The sequence below is a fragment of the Choloepus didactylus genome, chromosome 2 (assembly GCF_015220235.1).
Source record: "Choloepus didactylus isolate mChoDid1 chromosome 2, mChoDid1.pri, whole genome shotgun sequence".
In the NCBI taxonomy this organism is placed as follows: Eukaryota; Metazoa; Chordata; class Mammalia; order Pilosa; family Megalonychidae; genus Choloepus; species Choloepus didactylus.
In genome coordinates this window covers 20395825-20420485 of record NC_051308.1, presented here as the reverse complement: position 1 = coordinate 20420485, position 24661 = coordinate 20395825, and the positions used below count along the sequence as shown (strand labels likewise).

At 34.7% G+C, this 24661-nt stretch overlaps 1 protein-coding gene across 8 annotated transcripts in view; it reads left to right on the top strand.

Moving 5' to 3' along the window:
* The window catches only part of LYST (lysosomal trafficking regulator), a 237139-nt gene that overhangs the window by 116229 nt on the left and 96249 nt on the right, over window positions 1-24661 (top strand). For all 8 annotated transcript variants that reach the window (XR_005214557.1, XR_005214559.1, XM_037821569.1 and 5 more), the window contains 6 exons: window positions 611-802; window positions 7842-8020; window positions 13044-13250; window positions 22945-23121; window positions 23726-23802; window positions 23949-24137. Coding sequence is in view for 6 of the 8 variants with exons in the window: in XM_037821569.1 (XP_037677497.1) it covers window positions 611-802; window positions 7842-8020; window positions 13044-13250; window positions 22945-23121; window positions 23726-23802; window positions 23949-24137 (1021 nt within the window). In the remaining 2 variants the exon portion in view is untranslated. The remainder of the gene's footprint in view (window positions 1-610; window positions 803-7841; window positions 8021-13043; window positions 13251-22944; window positions 23122-23725; window positions 23803-23948; window positions 24138-24661) is intronic.

The window sequence follows — 24661 nt, the reverse complement described above, 5'->3', positions numbered from 1 at the left end:
TTTCTTAGGAAATGCTTTTGTAAGATTGAATTCTGAATGATGCATATACCCAAATCATTTTAATAACAAATCATTGAAATTATATTCTCCTTTCTGATCTCTTCACTTTCATTTGACTCATTTCTAGTTTATCTCCATGTATACTTTCCAAAGTACTTTCTAAAGTTCAACAATTGTAATTATCCAGAAGTAGTACTAAGACATGGTATGCTTTAAAAATCTGCTGATGATTTCTTAATACAAAGAAGTGAAACAGTATTTGAAACTATTCTGTCAAAATATTCTGGACTATTTATGCCCGCCTAATACTTTGAGTTTTTCCAAAAACTCCAGCTTTGCCAAGTGATATCTGCCCTGCAAAGCTATGCTACTGGCTTCAACAATCTTATTTAGGACTTTGAAATCAGAAATACTGTTGCACTTCTTGAAGGAGGGAGAAGCATCACTTTCTGTTAATCACTCTTTTTCCTTTGTAAAAACTGATCTTATAACAATTAAGGTTCTTTTTGTGGTCTCATAATCAAAAAGTTGCAGCAAAAACTTCCCTTGGTGAGATTGTTGACTCCTTTATTAACACACACATTTGATATTTTAATTTATATACTTGAAGGTCCTCGAAAATTTCCCCTTGCTCAAACTGAATCTCTTCTGATGAAAATGCGTTCAGTAGCAAGTGATGAGCTCCATATGATGATGCAACGGAGAATGAGCCAAGAGAACCCTATTCGGGCAACTGAAACAGAGCTTGCACAGAGACTGCAGAAGCTCATCATTTTAGCAGTTAACAGGATTATTTATCAAGGTAGGATTATAGAAATTTGTTCTTTCTTAGATACTGAATTAAAAGGGACTTAAAACTGATTAGGTTTCAAGTTTTTAAACAGCATTATTTTTTCATTACTTAACATTCAAACTATTAAAGGAGTTTCATATTTGGAATGCATAGTCTTGAATAAAAGCCCACCTTTAAAAAAATCTTTTATTTTGAAGTGATTTAAAATGTACAAGAAGTGTGCTATCCTCTTGTTTGATGCCTTAGTTCAAACTCCATATATAGTTGCAAAAAAGTTCAAACTCCATACATAGAATTCCAAGATAACCTCACCTTCCCAGATACCCAAATCCACTGTTTTTACCATTTTGCCATCTTTGCTGTATCAGTCTGTCCATCTGTTTTTCTATCAATCTGTCTGTCTGTGTATCTTAACAATTTTCTGAACATCTGATAAGTTGCACACAATATGTTCTTTGCATACTTAGTACTCCATGTACTTTTCCTGTGAACAATGATACTCACTTTTGTAATCACCTTCAGTGCAATTTTCAAGTTCAAGAAAGTTAACAATGATATAAAGCTTAAATTCTATATTCCAGTCTTTTTTGATTCCAGTAATGTCCTTTGAAGCATTTTCTAAGGCATTCTTAGATCCCATCCGGTATCATGCATTACATTTAATTGTTTTCTCATTTTTTAATTGTGGAAACATATATACAGCATAAATCTTCCCAATCCAACCTCTCCCAAGCATACATTGAGTGGGATTAATCACATTCACAGTGTTGCAGTACCCTCACCACCATCCAATACTAGACCTTTCCCTTCACCCAAACAGAAACCCTAAACTCATTTCACATTAATACCCCATTGCCTCTACCCATGGTAACTATATATATTTTTTATGTCTCTAAGTTTGTGTATTCTGATATTTTCTTTGTGAGTATCATGGGGCTTAAATTTAGCACCCTAAATCTATAACAGATTTATGGTTTGCTACCATACCAACTTAGTTCAATAGCATGCATAAACTATGTTCCTATACCCCTCCATTCCCCTACCTTTATATAATTCTTGTCACAAATTATGTATTTATACATTATGAGTCCAAAACCATTGAATTATCATGATGTTTATGCATTTGCCTTTTAGGTCCTGTAGGAAGTAAAAAATGGAGTTACAAATAAAAACTACAATAGTACTGGCATTTTTATTTACCCATGTCATTATTTTTACTAGAGATCTTTATTTCTTCATGTGGCTTCAGTAAGTTGTCTAACGTCCTTTCCTATCAACCTGCAGAACTCCCTTTAGCATTTCTTGTAGGATGGATCTAGTGGTGACAAACTCCCATAGCTTATGTTTATCTGGGAACTTCTTAATTCCTCCCTCGCTTTTGAAAGATAATTTTGCCAGATATAGAATTCTTGATTGGCAGGTTTTGCTTTCAGCACTTGTTGCCTCCCTAGTTTCTGATGAGAAATCAGAACTTTATCTTAATGAGGCTCCCTGGTATATGACACTTTGCTCCTCTCCTGTGGCTCTCAGAGAGAATTATTCAGGCATTCGACAGTCTGATTTTAAAATGTACAATATGGGTCTTTTGGGGTTTTATCCTGTTTGGAGTTCATTGAACATCTTGGATGTATATATTTATGTCTTTCATTAAATTTGGGAAGTTTTCAGCTGTTATTTCTTTGAATATTCTCTCTACCTCTTTCTCTCTTCTCCTCCTGGTACTCTTACGAGTTTATTGGTATACTTGGTGTCCCACGGGTACCTAATACTCTTTTCACTTTTTTTCATTCTTCCTGCTGCTCCTCAGACTGATGATTTCAAATGTCTTATCTTCAAGTTTACTGATTCTTTCTTCTGCTAGCTCCAATCTGTTGTTGAATCTCTCTAGGTATTTTTTAACTTCTGTTACTGTGGGGTCTTTAGCTGTTTGGTTCCTTTTTGTAGCTTCCATTTCTCCATCGGTATTCTCTTTGTGTTCGTCTATTATTTTCCTGATTTCCTTTAGTTCTTTGTCCAAATAAGCCCTTTGAGCATATTTAAGACCATAGTTTTAAAGTCTTTGTCTGAAGTGTCCCAGATCTGATCCTCTTCATTGATGCTTTCTAGTGCTTTAATTTTCTCTTTGCGTGGGCCATCACTTTCTGTTTCTTTGTATGTTTTGTAACTGGTGAAACCTGGATATTTTGATATTTTCCTTATTGTCACTGGAATTAGACCTGAGGCATCCGTTCCTTATGCTTGTATCCACCTAGTGGTATGACAGAGCTTTCCTTGAATGTCAGGAGCTCACACACACAAAAAAAAAAAAATAAAGAAGAAGAAGAACAAAAGAAAGAAAGAAAGTAAAAGAAAAAACCTTCCTTAGTCTATGCAGACTGACCAATGCAAGTACTCTCCTTTGGGGCTTATCTGTACAATGAGTTTAGAGAATAGCCCCAGTCCAAAGCATAGGTGCCTTCCTGGTTCTTTCTACACATGCGTCTTATCTTTGGCATGTGCACGTGGCCCTAGGAATTCCTCTCTCCTTGTCCTTTGCATTCAGTTTGATCAGTATGTGATGGGATATATTTTTCTTTGAGTTTATCCTGTTTGGTGTTCTCTGGGCTTCTTACATGTGCATATTCATGTCTTTTGCTAAATTTCTGCCATTATTTTTGGGTAGTTTTTGGCCATTATTTCTTTGAATATTCCCTCTGTCCCTTTCTCTCTTTCTTTTCCTTCTGGAACCCCCATAATGCAAATATTGATGTGCTTGATGGTGTCCCAGAGGTTTATTCAGCTATTTTTAGCCTTTCGTAATTCTTTTTTTCTTTCTACTCCTCAGTCTGGCTCATTTCAATTGTCTTATCTTCAAGTTCAGTGATTCTTTCTTCTACCAGATCCAATCTGCTGTTGAAACTCTCCTGGGAATTTTTCATTTCAGTTATTCTGGGCTTCAACTCCAGTAGTTCTGTTTAGTTCCTTTTTAAAAATCTCTGTCTCTTTATTGAGATTCTCCTATTGTTCATTCATTGTTTTCCTGATATTCTTTAGTTCTTCCTTTGTATTTTCATTCATCTCCTTGAGCCTATTGAATATCATTTTTTTAAAGTCTTTGTTATGTCCTCAGTCTGGTATTCATCATTGATGTTTTCTGGATGTTTATCCTCTCCCTTTGGATGTCCCATCATTTCCTGTTTCTTTGTCTTGTAATCTTTTGTTGCACACTGTACATGTTAATATTTTAAAATGTATACCTAGTCCCTGCCTGTTTCATGAGTTTGTAACCAGTTGGTGATATGACAGAGATTTTCTTGAGTGTCAGAAGCTACCAAAACCAAGCAAACCTAAGCAGAAAACACCTTTCACTGTCTTTGCAGATTGGCTTTGCTTTGGCTGGTGCTCTCTGTCAGAGTTCAGCCCTCCTCTCAGGAAAGTCAGCCCAAGGTGAATGTGAAATGCAGGGTTCTCCCTGTCTTTTCTTGGGCCTGTGTCTTGTTTTGGGCAGTGGTGGCCTTGGGAGTTCCCCTGTTTATAAGAGTTTGATTGCCCCCTCTACTTCCCACTGCAGGTCTTAAAGCAGGTAAATCTTTGCCCAAGGCCATCTGCCTCAATTATTTCTTATACTACTTTCTCTGTCTCAAGCGGCTTTTGCCTAGAGGGCAAAATTCTGAGAGTGGTGCACACTGGAGAGGCATTTTCCAAGTCATTCTTTCACAGCCAGAGCAAGACTAGGGACCCACAAAGGAAGTGCCAGCTGGCTCCAAACTGCCCTTGGGAGGGGGTGATGGAGGGACTAAGAAGAGTACCAGGACTGTCTTCCATAGCTCCCCAAAGCTGCGCTTCCTTGACTTGGCTCCTGACCAGCAAATGCATCCCTTCAACTGTTTACTGCGGCTTTGAGGAAGTGTGGCGTCTTTAAATCTCCTCTGCCATCTTTGTCTAGGGCAGGTTGGAACAATGGCTGCCTTCAGAGCCTGGCAACCCAAAGTAGCTAATCAAAAGCATTGATCAGCAATTGGTCTACCCCTCTCCACCCCAATCTTGGGGAAGTGGATTTTTATGTCTCTTTCTGTCACAAGCAAGCTACACCAGAGGCCGGATTCCACTTCTGCCTTCCGTGAGAGAGGGGGATTGGTGATGGTAACCACCAGGTGGAGAGAGCAATTTACTGGTATTTATAGGGATTTACTTCCCTGAACACTGTATAGTTTTCTACTGGACTCTGGAGTTTCAAAATAGTTGATTTAGACAGTTCCTTCCTGTTTAATAGTTGTTCTGGTGGAGGGACTGATTCCTGGAGCTTCCTACTCTGCCATCTTCCCTTAATTCTCCTGATTTTTTTAATTTTTTTAATTTTTTTTTTGAGCAAACAAGTTTTATTATAAAGATTTGAGATTTTGTGTGTGGTGAAGTTATACACATGAATCTTGCTTCTCCTTGTTTCAAGACAGAATTAATTTAAAGTTTTGTTGTAGACTAAAACATATAGCCAGGAATGTACAAACACTTTGATGACCAGTGTTCATACTTCCCTTTAAATAGACAGTCAGTACTTTGATTCTTAAAAGAACAAATGAAGAGAATATATCAATATCAATATCAGAGACTCCAAGACAGTGTTCTATGCATAAGACATATGAGATGTATCTATAAAGATGGAATGTAATTAAAAAAAAAAAAAGGAAGCAAAACCTTCATACTCATAGATAGGATTGAATGACCATAGAATTAAGATGATAAAAAGAATTCTATTATAAGAATATACCTGTTGATGACAGAACATCCCATGTCGTAAAGCAAAAGGCTGTGTTCCTTTCAAAAGTTAATGGAAATGCTGTACATTCATTGGAACAGCAACCAATTTATTAATCTATTCTAGAATAATAATAACTTTCATACATTCTAAACAAAAGACCACACAATCACTGCTGCACAGTTCATCTTCATAAAGTTTTTAAGATTAACATCATGATTTGTAGATTACTGTCATTTAAAACAAAACAAAAAAATTACTTTTTTTTAACAAACAAATCTTTAATGGGCACTTAGTTTCCTTTATGGCAATACTAGATTCTTAAGTTATCAAAAATATTAAAATATTTGTAAAGTTTAAAACCTGCCTCATTTACAGAATGCAACAGTTTTACAGCTTTTGGTTGTAAGCAAAGTTAGGTAATGTTTATGTCAGACAGCTGCAATTTTATCCTACCTGGAAATGTCTTGGTTTTAAGTTATTAGATTAAAAGCATTCCTCCTTTTTTAGAAACTAGCGGATAGAGAGAATACTATAGAGTTCAAATGTACAAAAAGATTTTTTCCCATTGGAGTAATCTGCAGATTACCCGATGTATATATGCTGTTTCTTTCAATTGATTCATAGGTATTACCAAAAGCATTTATTTATGTTAATCCGTCAATGTTAAGGATCCATGGATACTTGTTCTTGCACTGTCATTCCAGTGAACTCTGTATTAGGACATACCCTGTGTATTTAGTAGAAGCAAGTGTGTTCTGGTTGCATGGATCTGGAGTATTTGTTTGCCTCAAATCTAGTGGTTAATAAAAGAGTAAATTAAAATAAGGAAACTCCAGGACTTGTTTAGTTACTGAAGACTAAAATTTGATGAAAATATTAAGTACCATTAAAAACAAAGAGCAAACAGTACATAAAGTCTTTTTATATATGTGTTTCTTGATGGTCAAGTGACCCACTATCTCCCCATGTCCAGCAGGGGACGTCTGCTATGGGAGGCAATGCATTGTCAGTGACCTTTAAATTCTAAGTGGCAAACTTACCATAACTGCCTGGGGGGTGGGGGTTGAATGTGTTTTCCGTGCTGCTTATCATGAAATAGGACAGAGTCTGTACATTTGACAAAGAGAAATCAAACAGTAATGGAAGTGCAGAAAAAGAACTACTTCTTTTAATGTCCTTCTCAGTTTACCAGAAACCATTCTCAATAGGATGTGACAGAATTTCATTTAAGCCTTGTCTATTTGGATCTTAGCAGCAGCATGTCTTCCCCCAAAATATGCTTACCAAGTAATACAGTAAATGCACGTATGTATCCAAGTGTGAAATGTTATCTGTACTTTAACATTTATGATTAAATAATTTGGAGGGGAAAATAGTGTTTCCCAGAGTTCCCAGAACATGTGTCTTAGTAACAGATGTTCAAACAGGTCTGAATCCAAGTATGTATTCTTTCATTCCAGTTTGTGCCAATGTTGATATGTAAAAAATTAAGTTTTGCATTCAGTCTACTGATTGCTTTTTACAAAGTGAAAATTCCTATTACACGAATCCTGTTTACACTGCTTCCAAATTTAATATGTTTGAAAAAATGCATTCTTTTAAGCATGCAATTAAAAAATGAAACTGCTGTACATAAGCAGTGCAAACACTTTAGAGAAAGGGAGCCTGAAAATTAATTCGTTGAGCATGTGAGATTTATTCTGAAACCCAAATTGTATATTAAAAGATATTTTCAAGATGCAGATTTTTACTGAATTGAGAGATTAATCATTTAATTACTTTCTGGAATCTAAATTTCATTGTGTGTAAAATTGATAAGCATTAGAAAAATAGGATAAACACAGGGCGGTGTTTTTTTTCAACTTTTCTGACTTACATTTGGGGTAACAGACTCATGCTATACTCTGAAATTAAGCCATTTTTATCACATGCAAAATCATTTAATTGATTAGCACGTATAGTGAAACAGTTCTGTAAAAATCCATTGTGTAGACCATGTGATCTTTATGTTTGCTTTCTATAAGGACCTCATGGTTTTAATAATTTTCTGTTTAATTCACCTTAGCCAATAAATTAATCTTTAATTTATAATTAAATGGTTGTTTATTTTTAAATTTCCACATTGCTTTAGGTGAATTCACTTTCTGTAGTATGTTGTATCTGTTACATCTCGTGTATACCTAGTACACAATTATATTGTGATAATTGAATTAGTAATTCCATGGAATATTTTTACCAGTATCATTGCTATTTGTATTGACTATGTATGAGTGATTTAAGTAATTTTTTCATTCTTTTTTTCATTCAAAGAATTTAATCCAGATGTTATTGATATTTTGAGTACCCCAGAAAATACAACTCAAAGCAAGACCTCAGTTTCCCAGACTGAAATTTCTGAGGAGACTATTCATCATGAGCAGCCTTCTGTTTTTAGTCCATTTCAGAAAGAAGTGGTTGCATATCTGGTAGAAGGATTCAAAGTGTCTATTGTAAGTAAATCTATTCCGTGGGAAGTGTTCATTCACACAAAAGGAGTAGATGTTTCATGTGCTTGTATTACATGTTTTCAAAATCACATTTCTTTGTGCTCTTCCACAAGGTTTTCTGAAATTCAGACAATTTGAATTTTTCATAAGTAATCAATATATATTGCTAAATTTACCCTTTCGAAAAGGACTCACTTTATGCACTATTCCTTTTTTAAGTCTGTACCCTGCAAGCCATTTTCTAATACTGTAGTTTAGTAAGATTAGTATCAGAAAAGAGTAGGGCTTTGACCATTACCATCAGAATTCAAATTAGTAGCATATTTTTAAAAGAATATGTAACTACTCTGGAGTTGCTGAATTATTTTGAAGTTTAAATCTTGGCATAAACATATCCAAGACCTTCAAAATTATATAGAGAATACTGATTAGTGTCAGGCTCCATTTATCATTGTTTCATCTGGGTTTCTGTGGGTCGCTTACAGAAATCAATCACTCCATAGACCAATCTAATATTAGCAGAACTCATAAATCAAGGCTCTGCCAATCTCTGATCTGAACTTGCTTTTGATGTCTAGTTCTAATAGTGAAACAAACCGCACCGTCCACGTAGAACTGAATCATTCACACCAGGGCCATTAGGGCTAAGAGTAATTTGAGAGCCATTGACAAAACTCAGAATATACTCTAAAATCTATTGAATCCAGTTTTAAACCAGATATAGATTTGATCATGATTGGGCTAGCTTTAGTGGAACTGTAGTTCAAACAGTTTATTTGGTTGTTAAGGAATATTGATGGTCAGCTTATATACAGTTCTTAATTTGTGACTATTTTACTGAATATTTTAGCACCTTTTCAAGTCTTAATTATGAATCCTGTCTCTTTTATATTGCAAAATCAGTGCGGACTTCTTTAATATTGTTTTTTTAATGGTAAAATTAATTGGTGATACCGTAGAAATCCAACTCATAACAAAAGATACACCAGTTATGTTGATTTTTTTAAAAACAGATAATTTTTCATTTTAGGTTTTAACTTTTGTTTCTTCTAAAAAAATTAAGATGATTTAGCATTTAGTTATAAAACTGAAGATTAAAAGAAATACAGTGAAGTCTTTTATAACAAGTGGTTACTAATCATTTAAAAAATATATAATTTAGTCAAGTATTCTCTCATTCCTTTCCCTTTACCCCAGAAAATTTATTTTCAGACAGATTATGGGAGGCAGAATATTAGAGACAGCAACTGGTCTTGTGTCTTTGGGCAAGTCACCATGAAGTGGGAAGGACAGTTAGACCCTGTATCTACGGCCCTCAATTTCTTGATTCTTTTTATTAGTACCTTCATTTTACATGCATAAGCAACCTAAAATTGCCACTTTTATTGTCTTAGATATACAGTGCAAAGAAGATAAAAACATGGAACCTTAGAATAAATTTATCATTTATAGAAAATATTTCTTACTAATTCCAAATCTCTTAAATCCATTCCATGCTTTATAAAAATTCTACCATGAGTATATCTGTAGTTTCTGGTGATATGTATTATGAAATAACTCAAGTTATTTTTACTTTTGTTTTGCCTATAGTAGTACAAGTTGTTGCAAATTAAGTACAATATCTCTACCAGATGGAAAGTATTTTTTGAGTGATCGAACTTGGGGTTCTCTTTTCTTAAGAGTATCCCATTTGGTTGTACTGGAGGAAGATTTGAGAATTTTCATGACCATATGAGAGAAATTTTGGTAGTCTGGCTAGGTCAGATCCTCAACTAATAAAGGATTCTGTTTGCATCTAAGTGAGATGAAAAAAAATGTGTCGAATTTCCTCACTCTTTCTGTTTTTGAACTAGCTTCTTTATGACAACTGACCCTACATCTTCATGGGTTTTTATACTGTTTCATATGCCATAATTGATATAGCATAATTGATATAGCGTAATTAATATAGCCTAGAGGACAGAAAAAACTTGTACAAGTTCACATTTCTAGCCCCTAAACTGAAACTAAACAAATTCTTAACGGTATAATGTATATTCTGCTACTGAGTTTTTAAATGTAACCTTAATAGTATAGTAATTACCACATGACATTTTCCATCCCTAGATTGAATGCTTTTCTAGGTTAAAAATTTCTAAAGGTATGTTTTCTAATAGAAAGTTAATCGGCTATTTTTTACAGGAAAAAGATCACTGGCTTTGAAAACAAGCACACAACAAAGGAAAGCCTTTGCCTTTGTCCACATGTTTGTCTTAATTAGCTTGCTGGGGAGTTCTTATTCCAGCCCTCACATAAATCTTAAGAATAGTTCTTTAAATTTTATTTTTGCAGTTTACAAAGATTCAGAAGGTAAAAATCCTCCTTATTCTATATATTAAGTGAAATTAGGAACCCACTACTTAATAAATCAAGCCCTTGACTTGAGGCTTGCCCTTGTGAAATTAGGGTTGTAAATGGGAGGCTGAGCCCTCCTATAATTATGCCTAAGAGGCACCTCCAGGGAACCTCTTTTGTTGCTCAGATGTAGCCTTTCTCTCTCTAAGCCCAACTCTGCAAATAAATTCATTAACCTCCCCTCCCCCCATGAGGGGCATGACTCCCAGAGGAATGAAACTCCCTGGTAACGTGGGACATGACTCCCAGGAATGAACCTGGCCCTGGCAGCGAGGGATTGAAAATGCCTACTTGACCAAAAGGGGGAAAAAAGAAAATAACAAGCTGAGGTCACGGTGGCCGAGAGATCCCAAATAGAGTCGAGAGGCTATCCCGGAGGTTCCTCTTATGCAAGTTCCAGCTACACATCCCAAATGGCCACAGCATGCCATGCCTTTACCAACAGTAGTCCCCAAATACCTGGTCCCTACCTGAGAGTCTATAAAAGATTCACTTGCTAAGTTTTATGTCACAGAAACTTAAAGCCACCAGAGTGTTCCTATGCCAGACAAATCCTAGAATCCAGAAGCAACAGCCTCTTTAATAACAACAATCAGATGCAACCCCCTTCCCCAGACTATTGGCACTCCCTTTCTATATGAACAAGTTAGAGTGCTCACTGCCTAGACACCCCTGAAGATGGAGAAAGAGATTAAGTGAGAGGAAGGGTAGCAACAAACAAGATAGGATTTAACAAAAGTATTTGAATACTGAAATTTTATATGAATAAATGTATTTTTTAAATGCTGCTGTGTTGGAATAGCTGGAAGGAAGTAAATGACATGGTGGAGCTGTAACCTATAACATCCTTTGAAATTTGCTCTATAGCTACTCATTGAATTATGCTTTGAAAGTCTTTACTTTTCTATATATACCCTATCTTGCATAATAAGGAAAGAACTGAAACTGGAACTGTAACCATAATAATTTTTGAAATTACCTATATAACTGCTTGTTGAGCTGTACATTGAAACTTGACACCTTTCTGTATGTATGTTATATTTTACAGTAATGGAAATAGCTGAAGTTGTGGAACTGTGACCCATGACATTCTTTGAAATTTCCTCTCTACTTGTTAAATTGTACTTTGAAAGTTATCACTGTTATGTATATATGTTAAAGTTCACAATAAAAAATGCATTAAAAAATCCTCTTTATTCCCCATTCACCAAAAAAAAAAATCGCTATCAATAAATTAATATATTCCCAAATTCCTTCTGATTTTTCCCTTTTATATGCACAATCTTTTATATAATTTTTTACACTGTTTTGAAACTTGCTTTTTTCAAGTACAATAAATACCCTAAAAGATAAGTGAGATGGTTAATCTTAGAAGTATTCTTAATTGTTGAAGGAATTCTTATAGAGAGTAATTGTCATGGGACGGTAGAATTTAAAAAAAATACATGAAACTGTACTACCAAACAGTGAACCCTAAGTTAAACCATGGAGTTTAATTACAGTACAGTTACTAAAATGTGCCATCATCAATTGTAACAAATGTTCCACAACAATACAATGTGTTGGGGTGGTATATGGGAATCCTGTATTTTATGCACGATTGTTCTGTAAACCCACAAATTCTCTAATAAAAAAATAAAAATCAATTGGCAAAAAAAAAAAAAAAAAAAAAAAAGATGAAATAGTCCTAAAAAGATTTAGGTAGTTGAAACAAGGGTATTAAATTTTCTGATCACTTTTAATGCTTTTTATAAGTTACAAATAAGAAGAATAACTTTCAGAAATAAATTTACCCTAAACATTAGCCCAGCTAGTTGGTTTTGTCAAAATGTAGTATCATGGGGTCAATGTCCTGTCTTCTTCACAAATGTGAGAAAGTCTTCAGGGCTCAATCCCATGGTTGCAGCATTTGTCATTGGATGAAAACAGACCTTTTCATGTCCACCTTCCAGAGAAGCAGAATCCAGAACAAATTTCATGCCTCCTTCATCACAGAAGAGTGCCAAGGGTGTAGCACAGCCTTAGCCAACTTTTAGTTTTTCTGGCATGGCTGTTTCATCAGCAAACCTCAGATTTCCACTCCCAGCATCCAACTTCTTGGAAAGATCATTTAAATTTATTTGTCTATCATGAAGAACTGTCACCAGCCAATAGGTTTTTTTCATGTTGTCTTTAAGAAATAAGTTCTTACTAGGTACTCCTTTCAAATTGTGGATAAGAGGCATCGTTTCTTAAGCTGTGCATGCCTCAGGGTGTTCCACAGCCTCGGGGTGGATGGCCAGGGTTCCAAGCTGCTCCTCGAGTGCCACCCACAATTCGATGTGTGCCATACCGCTGCCGTGTTCATTGTGGCTGCTGGCAGGGGAGCGCTAGCATTATTCTAGGATGGTTCTTTTTTTTTTTCCCTAACAATTCCTAAGCCCACAGTAATATGTAAAATTGCTTAGGACTTTAGCTTCTTCATCCATCTCTTTTAAATTCTCATTTGAATGAATACGTATATGTCTTTCTAATTTTGACTATTAAAACTAATCTGGAATCAACTATGTTCCATGATCTTTAGGACTGTGTTGAAATTAGTATATTTTTGCGTGGGAAGTCTGATCCTAATTCTTTTCTGTTTTGATTTAAGGGTTCAAATAAAACCAGTGGTTCTAAGCAGCAGTGGATTAAAATCCTCTGGTCTTGTAAGGAAACCTTCCGAATACAGCTTGGGAGACTACTAGTGCATATTTTGTCACCAACCCACCCTTCACAAGATAGAAAACAGATTTTTGAAATAGTTCGTGAACCGAATCATCAGGAAATACTACGAGACTGCCTCAGCCCATCCCTGCAAGTAAGTGCCCCAGCATTTGAGAAGTAAAAGCTTTTGGTGATATATAAAATTATATTTTAAAAAGAACTGAAATTTAACTGTATTTTCATGACTAATGTCATAAATATAGTTTTCTTACCAAACAAATTTTACCTAAAGTCTTTCTGTAGATGCTTGTATATCATATTCAATTTGATCTCTTCCCTACCCCTGTTAACCTATAAACTATTTTCTGTCTCTACAAATTTGCATATTCTAGTTATTTCATATACATGAGATCATACAATACCTGCCTCTTTGTGTCTGACTTATTTCACTCAACATGATGTCTTCATTCTTCATCCATGTTGTAGCATGTAGCAGAACTTTATTCCTTTTTATGGTGGGAGAATATTCCATTGTATGTTTATACACAACATTTTGTTTATCCATTCATCAGTTAGTGGACCTTTCATTGCTTCCATTTGGGGGCTATTTTGAATAATGCTGTTATGAACGTTGGTGTTCATATATATTTTTGAGTCCCTGCTTTCAGTTCTTTTGAGCAATACCTAGAAGTAAGATTGCCAGGTCATATGTTAATTTATACTTAATTTTCTGAGGAACCACCAAACTTTTCTGCAGCAGCTGCACCATTTTACATTCCCGCCAACAATTTACTGAGGTTTCTATTTCTCTGTTATTTTCTGTTATTTTAATAATAGCCATTCTGGTTGGTATGAGGTGGTATTTCATTGTTGTTTTGATTTGCATTTCCTTAATGGCCAGTGAAAGATCTTTTCATCTGCTTATTGGCCATTTGTATATCTTCTTTGGATAGATGTCTATTCAAGTCCTTTGCCTATTTTTAAATTGGATTGTTCTCTTTTTGTCATTGAGTTGTAGGTGTCCTTTATATATTCTGGATATTAAACCCTTATCGGATATATTATTTCCAACTATTTTCTCCCATTCTGTTGGTTGTCTTTTCACTTTCTTGATAATGTCTTTGATGCAAATTGTTTTTTTAATTTTGATGAAGTTTAAATTTATTTATTTTTTCTTTTGTTCCTCATGCCTTTGGTGTAAAGTCTAATAATCCATTGCCTGATTCAAGATCTGGAAGATGTTCCCCTATGTTTTCTTCTAGGCATTTTATACTTCTAGTTCTTACTTATGTAAGAACATCCATTTTGAGTTAATTTCTGTGTATGATATGAGGCAGGGGTCCACTTTCATTGTTTTGCATGTGGATATCCAGTTTTCCCAGCACAATTTGTTGAGACCATTATTTCCCCCATGGAGTAGACTTGGCACCATTGTCAGAAATCAATTGCCATAGATGTGTGGATTTATTTCAGTGCTCTCAATTTTATTCCATTAGTCTGTACACCTGTCCTTGTGCCAGTACCACACTGTTTTAATTACTGTAGCTGTTCTAGTTTGCTAATTCTGCTGGAATGCAAAACACCAGAAATGAATTGGCTTTTATAAGGGGGGTTTACTTGGTTATACATTTGCAGTCTTAAGGCCATAAAGTATCCAAGGTAACACATCAACAATCGGGTACCTTTACTGAAGGATGGCCAATGGTGTCCGGAAAACCTCTGTTAGCTGGGAAGGCATGTGGCTGGCATCTTCTCCAAGTTCTGGTTTCAAAATGGCTCTCTCCCAGTACATTCCTCTCCTGGCCACAGCTCTTCTTCAAAATGTCGCTCTTAGTTGCTCTTGGGGCATTTGTCCTCTCTTAGCTTCTCTGGACCAAGAGTCTGCTTTCAATGGCTATCTTCAGACTGTCCCTCATCTGCAGCTCCTGTGCTTTCTTCAAAGTGTCCTTCTTGGCTGTAGCAAGCTCGGTCCTTCTATCTGAGGTTATATAGTGATCTAGTAAACTAATCAAGGCCCATGCTGAATGGGTGGGGCCACACCTACACGGAAACTATCCAATCAGAGTCATCTCCCTCAATTGGGTGGGGCACATCTCCATGGAAACACTCAAAGAATTACAATCTAATCAACACTGATATGTCTGCCCACACAAGATTACATAAAAAATAATGGCATTTTGAGGGACATAATACATTCAAACTGGCACAGTAGCTTACTAATAAGTTTTGAAATTGGGAAGTGTGAGTCCTCCAACTTTGTTCTTTTTCAGAATGTTTTTGGCTAATCAAGCAAGGTCCCGTCCCCTTCCATATGAATCTGATGATTAGCTTTTCCATTTTGGGAAGGAGTCTGTTAAAATTTTGATTGAGGTGCAGTAAATCTGTAAATGTCTTTTGGTAGTAGTGACATCTTAATGATATTAAGCACAGAATATCTTTCCCTCTTTTCCATTTATTTAGGTTTCAGGAATGATTTGTAGCTTTCTGCATACTAGTTCTTTACATCATTGGTAAAATTTATTCCTAGATATTTTATTCTTTTAGTTGCTATTGTGAATGGAATTGTTTTATTGATTTCCTGTCAGATTGTTCATTACTTGTGTGTGGAAACACCAATGATTTTTGCATATTTGCCTTGTACCCTGCCACTTTTCTGAATTCATTTATTAGCTCTAATAACTTTCTTATACATTTTTCAGGATTTTCTATGTATAGAATTATGTCTCTGTGAGCAGGAATAGTTTTACCTCTATCCTATTTGAATGACTTTTATTTCTTTTTCTTGCCTATTTGCTCTGGCTAGCATTTGTAGTACAGTGTTGAGTAGTAATGGTGATAGCGGTGATCCTTGTTTTGTTCCTGATCTTAGAGGGAATATTCTTTCACCATTAAGTGTGATGTTAGCTGTGGGATTTTTCAGAAAGCATTATATTATCCATGAAGCATCTGTAGTAGAACTGTCAGTGTCTTCCAGTATAATCAAATAGTTAAGCATTCACCACCACAATCTAGATGAGAACATTTCCATTTCTTCCACAAAGAAAGAAAAAGAGGGAAAAAATAAAGAATAAAAAAATTAAAAGGAAAGACAACCACAACAGCCAGAGTCACATGCCCCTCCCTTGTATCCCCCTCTTATTGACATTTAGCTTTACTACATTGCCTTTGTTACAATTAATGGAAGAATATTACACTGACTGTTAACTATAGACCTTAATTTGCATTGACTGTATTTTTTCTATAAACCATCCCATTTTCAGCACCTTGCAATGGTGACATTCATTTGTTCTCCCTCATGTAAAAACTTCCTTATATTTGTACATTTAATCACCACCATTGTCCACTCTAGGTTTTGCTAAGTTGTACAGTCCCAGTTTTTATCTTCTATCTATCCTCAGGAGTCATACATGCCCCTAGCATTCTTCTTTCAACTATGTTTGACTTTGTTCATTATACTTATAGTGTTGTGCTACCATCAGATAGTATTGTGCTATCCATTTCTGGATCTTTACGATCAATTCTGTTGAACATTCTGTACTCCTTCAGCATCAAATGCCCAGTCTCCACTCTTTCTATCTCCTGATAACCTGTGTTCTTAACTTTTTAAGGCCGTACTTTCTTCTAACATTTTGTCTTTTAGATTTTATATGTCATATCTTATTTTTTCCCTTTTTACCCTAAGTGATAATCTCCATTTCTACACTGTTGTCCAAACCTCTCTCTCCTGTCTTTTCCTGTCTGCCTGTAGCATTCCCTCTAGTATTTCTTGTAGAGCAGACTCTTGTTCACAAACTTTCTCAGTGTCTGTTTGTCTGAAAATATTTTAAACTCTCCCTCACTTTTGAAGGACAGTTTTGCTGTATATAGAATTCTTGGTTGGCAGTTTTTTCTCTTTCACTATCTTAAATATATCATACTACTGCCTTCTCGCCTCCATGGTTTCTGCTGAGAAATCCACACATAGTCTTACTGAGCTTCCCTTGTATGTGATGGGTTGCTTTTCTCTTGCTACTTTCAGAATGTTCTCTTTGTCTTTGACATTTTCAATCTGATTAGTCAGTGTCTTGGAGTAGATCTATTTGGATCTATTCTGTTTGGGGTATGCTGTGCTTCTTGGATCTGTAATTTTATGTCTTTCATTAGAGTTGGGAAATTTTAAGTGATTATTTCCTCCTTATTCGTTCTTCCCTTTTTTCCCTTTTCTTCTCCTTCTGGGACACACGTAGCACATATATTCATGCACTTCATGTTATCATTCTGTTCCCTGAGACCCTGCTCATATTTTTGCATTCCTTTCCCTGTCTGTTCTTTTGTGTGTAGGATTTCAGATGTCTGTCTTTTAATTCATTAATCCTTTCTTCTACCTCTGCAAATCTTCTGTTATATATCTCCATTGTGTTTTTCATCTCTTCTGTTGTGACTTTCATTCCCATAAGTTCTGCCATTTGTTTTTTTCAAAGCTTTTGAGTTCTTCTGTATGGACACCCTGTGTCTTCTTTATATCCTTCATCTCTTTAGCCACATTTTCCTTCAACTCATTGAATTGATTTAGGAGATTTGTTTGAGCATCTTTAATTAGTTGTTTCAACTCCTGTATCTCGGTTGGTGTGTTAGTTTATTCCTTTGACTAGGCCATATCTTTGTTCTTCCTACTATGAGTCACAATTTTTTTGTTGGTGTCTAGGCGTCTAATTTCATTGACTAGTTTATTCTGTTGGTTATTTTCTCTTTTACCTAGGGTTTCGTTGTTGTTTGGCTTTGTTCTCTATCTGTTCTTTGGCATTCAGTTCAAATTATTCCGGACCTCTAGAATAGCTTCTGTTTAATTGATCAGAATTTCTTAGCTCTTGTTTTTCTGGTTCTTACCATGCTTATCTGGAAATTTTTTTTTTTTTTTCAGAGAGTCCTCCCAGATAGGTTCTACCCCACCCCAGTCAGATTTTCCGAGACAAGACAAACCTACAACTCAAGAAGAGGGTATAACCAGTATCAGGGCTCCCTGGGGAGGAAACCCTGCAGGGTGCCAGTCTTTCCTGTGAAACTCTTGATTCTGTGCTTTTCCTGTCCTGCCCAGCAGGTAGCACTTGTCAGCCCGCAGCTTCCCACTGGCATAAAGAGGTGCGGTGCCTAAATTCTCAGCAGACTCTGTCCCTTCCAGGGGCAATGGTGAGTCAGAGGCTGAGGTAGAGGGTGGGCTTAAATTGTTTCTGTTTTCCAGCCACTGGGGTCTGAATTCTCTGGCTGAGAGCAGCCACTTTGCTGGACCCCACCCCACCCACTTTCTTGGAGAAGATAAGCCCTTCAGGAAATGATCTTCTTTACCTGACTGGTTACTTTGTCTCTTGGACATACCTTAGCTCCTCCCTTGCCTGGGGCAGTGCTGAGAATGGAAAAAGCCTGCTGCTTTCTCTATGCTATTTTTTTTTTTAATCCTTTTCAGACCCAGTCCCTAGCCCCTGAGTTCACTAGTCAAGAGCCAGAGTTGGTACCTAGCTCTATGTGCCCCTTTTCTCAGTGCACAGCCCTTTTAGAGCATTCTGAGCTCATCCAACTCCAAAAGTTGTTTTCTTTTTCTTTTCTTTCTTTCATTTGGTCAGCCTAGCCTCCTCTCTATGGAGGAGCTTCCTCCATGTTCCTTTCTCACTAGCTCTGGATTTTATCTGTATCTGGAGCTTGTATTCAGCAGTCTGAATCTATTAATTAAATCCACAGTTGGAACTTGCTTTAATTCTCCTTCCCTTACTCCTAATAGAAACTACTTCTTTTTCCCCCAGGGAAGTGTCTCCAAAGCAGCCTGCTGTGCCAGTGAGGGAGGAGCATCAGCTTCCAAGCTTGGGAGACTGACTTACAGTTCTGTGCTGTGATCTTGGCCCTTCCATCCATTGCAGACTGGTTTACAATGTACGTCTGGTCACAGAAGTCTCCCAAACAGTCATTCCAGAAAGTTCTTGGCTATTTACTAGCTGCCCTAGAGGACAAACTAGATTTCACACCTCCCTATGCCGCCGTCTTGACCCATCTCCTCTCCTATTAACTTTTAAAAAATTAATACAATTAATTTCCTTGTTTTCTGGCATAGAATGATGTCCCATGCTTATCTTGTACATTTCCTTCCCCAGACCTGAAACCAAACTTTTCTTTAAGAAGCCCCTATTTCATTTTAAGGAGATAATAGTAGTTACAGACTATAAACCTAGGTGTCATCTACATTTGTTGCTACTGGGTTGTCATTTCTTCTAGCTCTTTTTAGTGGGCAAAGTTAGGTTTTATATATATAAATTATAAATTATAAATCATGAATTCCTACTGATACCTTCACTTTTTCTTGGCTTTTATATTTGTGTTTCTTTTTTGTTACTGTTGATAATCTTGGTTGCTAATGGCATTAACATAATTGCTTATTTGTTGTATTCTTCTACACATATAACATTTTCAAAATAGGATGACCAACCTTATCACTAATAACAAGCCACTGAATGCAGTTTAAGGTATCCTAGTGGTTCTTTATGTCCTTAGGATACCATTATATATATACAGTAAAAATACTGTATTGTAAAAGCACTTAAAATAATTTTCTGTATTTGGTTTTCCACCAATTAGATATAATTGGATTCCTTTTTCTTTCTTTTCTTTTTTTTTTTTTTTAGTTTGTTTCCAGTTTTAAGGATTCCTTTTTTTTTCCTTTTTTGTTTAATTTTGCTTTTATTTATATAAAATGTCTACATGGTGCCCAAATGAAAATTGTAAGACAGTATAGTCAGAGAAGTTCTAGCTTTTATCCTCATACCCCCCCCGTTCTTTCCCTCTCCATATGCAGATACCTCTTTTGTTTTTTATTTCTTTTAAAGATATAAGCAAATATATATAGTGATACACAAATGTGTATATTGTGTCTTCTCAACACAAAGAAAGATAGTGAACTATACACACTCCTTAATTTTCTTCAGTTAACAATATATCCTAGAGATCATTCCATAGCAGTATATAGAGATCATCCTCATTGATTTTTACAGCTGTGTAAAAGCTGTATTTCATTTGTAATCTGCACGATTTTTAGAGCCTCAGTCTTCTTTCCTACGGTTACAACTTTATTTTGGTTAATTATACAGTCTGTAGTCTTTCCTCTTTTCAAGACAGTGTTATGCTTGTCTCTTGCATATCCTATGTATTTCTGTGGCCATGCTGTTTTAATCATGTTGTCCACCTGGCCCAAATGCTTTCTCGCTTCTCCTTTCTCTATCTGCATGCCCATTCTGTCCATATATCCATACACTCAGCACACATTTTACCTCCTTCACAGCCTTCCTCCTCTTTTGTACATTCAGAACTCATCCTTATTAGAATTCTCATTGAAAAAATTTTTACACATTTATCATTTTTTTAATTTTCTAAGAATTCATATTTAATAGATTAGATTTCTTAAATCAGTTTTTTGAGGGCTGAAAAATCAAAACTTATGGCTTTCTTTGCATAATGCCCCAACAGCACTTTTTATTGTCCCAGGAACTATAATCAAGAAATGATTGATTAGAGGATGTTGAAATGAGACACTAGAAACAACTCACTGTTTAAGGAAATAATGTGTTTCTTTAAATATTCAAAATGAATAAAACCATTTCTGATAGTTTTCCAAGATGATTTTAGAATGTCACTAAATACTAAACTGAAATATTTTTAAAGTCACAAGAAGAAAATTACCTTTAAGATACACATATGAATATATTCTAGGCATTTAACATTTTTATTTATTTGCCAACTCTTCAGGCATTTACTCACAGAGCGTCTGTTCATTTTTCTCTCTTGATCAGGTAACAGCTGTCTCCTGACTAATTTAAAATGTTGCATTAAAATAAGCTTTGCTATTTTCACCATTGCATATGTTCATCTTATGCTTTTAGGAAATGACATGATATGGTTCAGTATGCTAACTTAAATATCACCCAAAATGTAATAGTTTCCAAAACCATTTGTTGACATTTAATAGTATTCACAGTTTAAAATGTCATAAAACCATACATTGGAATTTCTATCAATGCAGATTTTAAAAAAGCAAAATGTACATGTTTAATTTGTTAGCAAAATTAATGTCTAAATAATACTTAGTATACACATTCCAATCAAGTATAATATCTAAAGCATGGAAGGAACTCTTAAAAAATTATGAATCACAGTTCTTTTTAGGTTTGAGCTGTGAAGGATAATTCTTGTTATATTATGTAACACTAATTTTGTTTATAGGGATCTTTTCATAAAAGAATGGCCTAAACCGACCCTCCAGTAAACTTGCACATAGAAATGAATGCTGAGGTCTAGCTTGTTTTTGAGAAATTTACCTTTTGTTTTCTCTAAGGAGTAATCTAAAGGTTACTAATCCAAAGATAGGTTTTATTCTAGACATTTCACAAATCTCTCTTGTACTATGCAGAAATAAAAAGAGAAAGAAAAAAAATAAACATAATTCTCTTACTTTAGCCACAGATTTTCCCTCAAGTTCAGTTTTTCTGTGAGAAAAACTAATAATTATTTTTCTTTATCTTAAATTTGTTCCTATATTCTTTTAGCAAATCTTCTTCATAATTCTTTCTCCCAAAGCTTCCTTTCTTTCTATTACCTTTTGCCATAAAAATTTTCAAGCATACAAAGAGTACAGAGGATAGTATAATGAATACCCATATAACCATAGCCTAGATTTAACAGTTGTTAATATTTTTATCATATTGTTGGCATTTTTTCTGAGGTATTTTAAGTAAATTGTAGATATCTTGACACTTTCCCTTTGAATTATGTTAGTAGAAGACTTTTTTTTATATAACAGCCTTATTACCCCTAACAAAATTAACAGTAATTACCCAAGGTCATCAAATATCAATTGTGTAATCATATTTCCCCAGTTGTCCCCAATATGTCCTTTATAAGTGGTTTATTCAAACAAGATTCAACCAGGTCCATGCATCCAATTTGGCTTTTATGTCTTTTAGACATCTTTACATCTAGAATAGCTGCCCTACACGCACACACATGCACACACACACTTTAGTTTTTCCACGGCATTGTCTTGTTGAAGAGACTGGGCCAGCTTCAAGATTTAATTGGCTGCTTCCACAAGATGCTGTTTAACTTGTCCCTTTATCTCCTGTATTCCCTATAAATCATCAGATCTGTAGGTTAAACATTTTTGGTAACAAGACATTGTAGGTGATACTATTACATCATACTACCTCACATAAGGAAGTACATAATGTCTGGTCGTCCACTAGTAGTGATGCTACAATTGATCACTGGGTTAAGGTAGTGATACCTAGATCTCTCCTTTCTAAGATTGTGCTTATCCCCTTGCAATCAGCAAGCACTCTGTAGGGGAATAGATTGATATCAAGCACATATTAGCCAACATTTCTTTTATACTTTCTTAACCTAGTACAATTTTAAAAATAAATATTTTTAAAACTATATCAGGCCAAGGTAAATGTACACTGTGTGTGGAGAGATTAAAATTGACATTTTTAAACTTCTACAAGTAGCAAGAAAGCTACTCAGTGTCAATTTTATGACAAACTTGCATTCCTATAATTAATAATTTTAAATTTAAATGTATATGGAATTTAAGGTTTAGAAATGTTTTCATTAAGAAGGAAGATCTCTTTAAAATAGGTTTGCAGACTGGTTTGATTTTTGTTCATTTGCATAAAATACCAAATAATTTTGTTTGAATTTGTTATACTGAATTTATACTATAAAGTAATTAAATCTAGGAATATAATTTAATTTTATTTAATTACTTTTAAATAATTTAAATATAAAAAATAAAAGTTCTTTATTACTAAAAAAATGCGTACTTTTTTTTAAAGCATGGAGCAAAGTTAGTTTTGTATTTGTCAGAGTTGATGCATAATCACCAAGATGAGTTGACTGAAGAAGAACTAGACACAGCAAAATTGCTTATGAATACTTTAAAATTATGTGGTCATAAGTGCATCCCTCCCAGTGCAACAACAAAATCTGACCTTATTAAAATGATCAAAGAGGTGAGTCAGTGAAACCATAATTGTTTCTTAGGATATTCCATTGTATATAGTTAAAGAATAATTGAAAGATCTTTTTTTTTTATTATAGAGTATAATTAATGATGAACTTGAAATGCTAGTTGTTTTTACTTTATATTACTTTTTACTATGGGGGGGAAATAATATTATTTTAAGGAGAATATTGTTCTTTGTGGTCATCCTTATCCATTATCAGTAGCCATCAGTAAAGGGAAGATTTGTTTTGTTTTGGTGATAAGGAAGTTGAAGAATAAACCTCGAGTTATGTGCTCTTTAATGAAAAAGCAAAATAAGGAACCAAATAACTATGTAAATCCATCAGGTTTAGTAACCCTGGTTAAATATTCTACCCTAATTTCTATGACTCACATTGTGTGGGAAAAATCTATGACTCATATTGTATGGGAAAAAAAGGTGGAATTATAACATTATTTAGTGGCAAATTTATTTTAATATCCTGTTCCTCTAGGAACAATATTTTCTCCTTATTTCAGCTTGGTTTTAAAATTAGTTTCTTAGACACTATGCCAATGTTGAATGAGAAATAATAAGTTTTATATAGTATACTATTATCTAAATCTTTTAGGAACAAAAGAAATATGAGACTGAAGAAGGTGCAAATAAAGCCACCTGGCAGAAAACGGTTAATAATAATCAACAAAGGTAAGATATAATGTTTACTGAAAGTCATGTCTTTTAGGAATCCAGTAGATTTCATATATGCTTTTAATAATTAAAATATCATGTTTTGATATATGTTTAGTATTCTACATAAGTTTAACTGATGGACAATCTTACCGTTTATGTAGTCTTTTTCAGCGTCTAGATTCAAAATCAAAGGACATATCCAAAATAGCTGCAGATATCACCCAGGCAGTGTCTCTCTCCCAAGGAATTGAGAGAAAAAAGGTGATCCAGCATATAAGAGGAATGTATAAAGTAGATTTGAGTGCCAGCAGACATTGGCAGGAACTTATTCAACAACTGACACATGATAGGTAAGGAAAATAGGGGGACTCAATAGGACGGAAGGCATTTAGTTGTCTTGCATGAATTTTTTATATAATCATGTTAAACACTATTTTTATTTCAGAATTCAGATTCATAACATTATTTTCTTAGCTTAAATATTTTTTGTTTAATTTTAAAACATTTTTTAACCATTTTTTATTTATTTCGTCTTGAAGAATAATCATGAGAATTTTTTTTTAATTTGGAGAAAATAAAAGAATGGGAGAAAGAGGTATTAGCTCTTCCAGGTGGTAAAATCTGTAAAATTGGCTTTAATTTAAATTGTATTGTTCTTGCAAAAGAATAATCACTGAAACTGGGTGGTTGAGAAATAGATGTTTTCTACCTATTTTTTTATAATGTAGTGAAAAGAAATACCATGATAATGAAAAGAAGGAAATTATGTGAATTTGGTTAAGGTAACTGATTAGTATGACTTTGGAGTGCTAAAATACACTAAACATACACAGATAAATTCCAAATAGATGAAAGAGCTAAACTGAAAAAGTTT